The 5418-nt window shown below is 42.3% G+C and overlaps 1 protein-coding gene across 1 annotated transcript; it reads right to left on the bottom strand.

The window, feature by feature from the left end:
* Nucleotides 1-2405: 2405 nt before the first annotated feature.
* LOC307217427 (uncharacterized protein) lies at nt 2406-4889 on the bottom strand (the record flags this gene model as incomplete). Its single annotated transcript, XM_079978574.1, has 3 exons — nt 4277-4889; nt 3528-3691; nt 2406-2969 (listed from the first exon to the last, which is right to left on the bottom strand). The coding sequence occupies exons 1-3, from the start codon at nt 4296-4298 to the stop codon at nt 2406-2408; spliced, it is 750 nt and encodes a 249-aa protein (XP_079834700.1). The 5' UTR covers nt 4299-4889.
* Nucleotides 4890-5418: the final 529 nt, after the last annotated feature.

Below are 5418 nucleotides of genomic sequence, written 5' to 3'. Positions count from 1 at the left end.
ATGGGTACTAACTTTTGTGCTAGATTCTACTGCCTCAAATGAATGGCATCTCAGCCCGTGGTCTTTATCTTGCAGGTCATGATTACAACATCTTTTTGTGCTTAAATAAGAAAGAAACTCTGATCTCCCTCACCCCCTGCTTTGTGAAACACCTTGTCTGGTGAAGAGTTCTGGAGAGCTTGCCATACTTGTTTGGCATTCCTGTTGGTTTCAATAAACACATTACGCTACTGTGGATTGTGGAGTTGTTGTTGTTGTTGTTTTCTAATGGGTCAGCATGCCTACTTTTGCTTTTAATTGAGCTTATTTACAATGGATAGAGTACTCTTCATCTCCAAGAGAGAAAGCAGCTTTTTTTTTTTAAGGGATGAGAGACATACAGAATCATTATAGACTGAGTGCATCTTCTGAAGGCAAGGATATGGTGTGTTTGTTTTTTAATTGCATGCATTAAATGCTTGTTTTTATTTCTTTAACTGCAAATGATTCTGGAAGAAGATCTGGTCAGTTGGCAGCTGAAGAACTACTTGTAGCTATTTTATTCATAGATCTCTTGTATCACATCTAATTTGTGCATATGTGACCACCTTTCTGTATATGAGGTCTGTTTAGGAGAATGCCAGGTTTTCCAAGAAATGCCAGGTTTTCCAAGAAATGCCAGGTTTTCCAAGCATTCTGCTCCACACAGTAGCCAACCATATCACTATGCAATACCAAAAGCAGGACACAGGTCAGGTGAGAACCCTTTTGCCTTGTTCTTTCCCAGCAATTGATATGCCTCTGATAGCATATATTCATAACGATTAGTAGCCACTGATAGTCTTAGCATTCATGAATTTGCCTAATCTCTTGAGAAAGCCATCTAGGTTGGCAGCCATAATCACATCTTGAGTAATTCCAGGGCTGTGCTTACACACACACACACACACACACACACACAAAGATGTGGACCCAGATCAGCCCTATCCCAACCTAGGTCACACCCAACCCAGATCTGGTCCGATATCAGGGTAGGACTAAAGGGGCAGGGCAGGGTAGGACAAATGCACTAGATTCAATTTTATCTGCCAAATCTAGCACCCAGCCCCATTAAATTCCATAGTGCAGTGTTGAGAAATATAGTGAACTGGGCAGGTGAGGTTTTATGATATGGATTTGTCATTATATTCCAAGCCCAAAGCCTATATCTCAGTGAATGGAGTAAATTCAGACTCATGCAGATTATGTAGAGGTACTCAACAAAGATGTCCTCTATCCCCACTGCTGTTCGCACTTTCCACTGACCCATTATCAGAACCATTTAGATCTGAATATATAATCAAATGAACAGGGAACATAATGATATGCCAATAATGTCACATTATTTGTGAAAAGCCCTGAAAAAACCATTTGGAGAGGTCTTAGGCTTTGATAGCTTTATACTCTTAGGCTCAGTTGTTTCAGGGTTTTTGCTGGGCGGCGGGCGGGGAGCATGTTGCAGCTGTTGTTGATTTGGTTGTGTATTAGTAAGTTCAGTGGGACTACTTCTAAATTAGTTGTCCTAAGAGGGTCCAATTAAGAATCTAAAATTAATTGACTTATTTTATTATGACTAAACTTGGTTAAATCAAGGCTGAACGGCACAGAAGGCAAACTGTATTGGGTACAATCTAGTTCACAGGCAACTTCATTGAAGCTTCACTGAAGGCAGTAGAGCACAAACCTTGGGAAGGGGGAAGAAGGGCAAGAAAATGAAATAAAGTGTTCCCAATATCCCCCCACAAAGTTTTTAATAGATATAAATGCCCATGTTGCAGGCTAAGGCACATACAAGTTAAACTTATATGTCTTTAAAGCTTTGGAGAGCAACTTAACACACTCATGGTAGAAAAATCAATTAAACCTTATATCCCCATCTCAGACTTCTGTTTTTTAAAAAATGGAAGACTCATGAATGGAAACCAAATTTATTAACACAGAAAAGTGTTACCAAATCTACTTATAGCAGATTCTACAAATATTATTTTGCATACAAAAAAAAAAAAATACAGCAACTTCCCACCACATTTATTGCCACCTACTCTAGCCTCAGATACAGAGACTTAAAAAGGAAATGAAAGGGACAGAAAACCATTGGTGCATTAAAATGTGTCTCAGGAATATCCAGCCATTAGAAGAGGTGACCTTTTATCTCTAGAACCACATGTACCGCACAACTGACTTTTTTCTATGGGAAAATTAAGCCCATGTTTATATGCTTGCACACAGGAAAGTGAATGTTTCAGTAAATGGAAAATTAAATGAAGACTCCAGACAAGCTATTAAAAGAACAAACTTTATTCAAAACATCAGAGTAGTACATTAAAAGGCATTACAAGAGGGAGCTTGTAAAATATGTACAGGATAGGAAGGAAGGAGTTGGGATGCTAATCTGGAACCTGACTTAAAGAGAAAAACTGAGAGTCCGAAGCACTTCCATCTACATTCTGCATTTGTACAGGATTTGTAGCTGAACAATTCCCCGTTGCAGACCAGGGAGTGTAAGTGCTTGATTCCATGAAGAAGTTCCCAGCTGATGGTGGAGGCTGCGTCACCATCTCCGCACCGTAATAAGGAACTGGGCAGTTGCTCGCCTGGGAAGTCTCATAAAGCCCAGGTCCACAAAAAGCAGCTTGGTGGTAATAAGCAGGGTTCAATTCCAGGGAGCTCTGCTGTTGCGGGGCACACTCTCTTGGCTGCATGTTGTTGAGAGGTGGCTGCCACAACCCTGCTCCTCTATAGCTTTCAGCATAATGAAGGGTCTGTGGCTGATAAAATTGTTCCGTGTGAATATTTTGGCTGCTTCCTGGACTGCTTCTTGGCCTGCTGTCCAGGCTGCTTCTTGGACAGGTTCTCTCACTGTGGCTATAAGGAGCTGCAGAAGGGTTCCCGATCCTTATCCTGGAACCTATCCTCTTTGGTGTTCTGGCCCTTCTGTTTTGAAACCAGACCTGAACAGAAGAAAGGAGAGAACCAGTATAGAAGACATTGTTACCATAAATATGTCTTTTTGATCCAACAGAGAGAACTACATTTAATAAATTATGCTTATTCCTCTGGGGTTTTTCTTTAGTTCTCTGCAGCATTTGTCTACTATCTTCAGCTCCGCATTCATATATTCCATGTTCATAATTTCCAGTTACTGTTAAATATAAACCTTCTACGTTGCAATGACTAAATGCTGCTATTTGGCTGTATTTTGTTCTGCAGTATCAGAAAAAGCCACCTTTAAAAGCTGCACAAGTGTACAGTTCCACAAGACTCGCTTTACTGAAGTATAACCTGTGGATGTGAGCTTCACATGTAAGAAATTGTCAAGCATTTGTTAAAGCCAAGTGGATGCCTGCATACAAGACATAGCATCTCTGTGTGCATTTGTGCTGGAAGGCAACACTTAGCTCTTGAACAAGGCGCCTTTCGCGATAAGCTGATTATTCTGAGCGTTTCAAATTGTTCCAGTATGTGCGGTTTAGGGAAGTCTTGGGAGCCCCCACCATCCCGATTCTTACGTGCACACGATCTTCTTCAACTCCGATGCACCTCGCCAGCGCCTCCCTAGTCTGGTATCCGGGGTACCGGTTCTCTTCAAATGACTTTTTAAGGAGCTCGACGTGAGATGGGCTAAAAACAGTCCTTTTTCGCCTTTCTCCTCTGACTTTGGGGTAGCTTCCTCCTGAGAAAAGACAAAGCGGCAAATCTGAACGAAGCGCTCGGCATAAACTGAACCGGCGCTTGCAGATCTTCCTCCCTGAATTGGTTTTGGCATGGACACTAATTTTAAACAAACCCCGGGTTGCTCGGAGCAAGGCTTGCATGAAAACAAACCAAAGAATTTTAAGTAAGAAGTTTACGCTCTTATTTCTATGTCTGCCATCGTTTTCCGTAGCCGATCCTAACCACGATTACTGGGAAATTTAATCCCGTTTATGTGAAAGGTTTTTATCAATCAGAAAGTGTGTGTGTAAATGCTTCATGCAGTACATGCAGTAAAATGCAGTAAATGCTTCATGCTCACAAGTAAAGATGTGCAAACCAATCTTGCGAAATGTTTCCAACCGAAGACATTTGAGCCCCTGTGTAATCCCTCCACGGCTACCACAAATGGGTCTTTCCTATACCCTGATCCTGACTCAGAAACAAAAACACCCTTCATTTATAAAAACCGTTGAATTTATAACCCTTAATTTATATCATTCATTTGAGCATTTTTTTAAAGGCAAGTGAACTAAAAATCGTTTTAACAATCCTCTATTCTTACCTTGGCTGTTGGTAGTTTTCATCTTGCAAAAGCGCTGCCTCGCTCTCTTCCAACAAAGCTGCTTTTCGCTTCCACAAAGTCCCCTTGCTCCTCAAGGCCCGCTCCAGGTTTCTGGAGTTCGGCGCCTTTATAGCCCCTCCTGGCTGCCCATTGGCCGGCGCGTTTTCCTTGGAGAGAAGCGCTCCAATGGGGAGGCGGCTTTTGGGGAGGAGCGAGTTTCAAGTTCACTTTTCAAGCGCTGCTTGACCAATCTAGATGGACTGGAGCGCACCCTTCCCTTGGCATCACCCCTTAGCAAAACTGGAAAATAGCCCCATAGGCTTGGAGATTAGTGTGCACAGTTGAAGGGAATTGAGAGGATGGGTTGAGGAGCGAGAGAGCCAGACAGAACTGTGGTTTATTTTTTTAAAATATTATTATGAGGCTTTCATTTTACAGACAGAGATGCGCCAAGACTTAGGCATGTTGAAAGGCATGTTGGGCTTTGCCCAAGAAGCCAAGACACTCTGAGCAAGTACACTCTGAAACCCCCTGCCTTTTGAGATGAAGCAGGCGCCTTCACTGCACCCTTTTTGGCGCCTGCTATAAACTTTGTTTCCTTTCCTTTACCTTTACCTGCCATGCCTTTTAATCGGTGGTTTTAGTTTAACTGTAATTGCATTTTGCATGTTTTTCACTTTGACTTTTATCGATCATGTTCATGCTTTCGTAAGCCGCTTAGAGGTTTTCGTTAAGGTTAGGCAGTGCAAAAACTTGAAGGGAAGAATGTGAGTAACACCATTGCAAATAAAGGGAAGGCAAACTACTCTTGCCAAGAAGTCAGTAGGTCTTTCAAGCCCAAGCGGTTGATGTTAGATGCTCAGAGTATTCAGCCCCAGACAGACGTCGCAACCAAATCCTGAATCTACACAGTCTCAAGGCACTGTCGCTTGTAACTGCAAGGGGGTTGCATTCTCTTTCTTTCTTTCTTCTTCTTTTATTAATGATGCTTTCTTTCTTGTTCACTTCAACAATTTCTCTTTCTGTCTTTCTATCCCCACAACTTTCACGTGGCCATCTTCCTCTGCCTTTCAGGGACTTTCGGCATCCAAATAGCTTGCCGCTCCACCCTGCACCCGGGGCAGGATAGTTGCCTCCGATCC

Source organism: Podarcis cretensis (assembly GCF_951804945.1).
Source record: "Podarcis cretensis genome assembly, chromosome: 5".
NCBI classification, from domain to species: Eukaryota; Metazoa; Chordata; class Lepidosauria; order Squamata; family Lacertidae; genus Podarcis; species Podarcis cretensis.
Note: the sequence above shows the minus strand (reverse complement) of the source record. Positions and strands in the feature narration are given on the sequence as shown.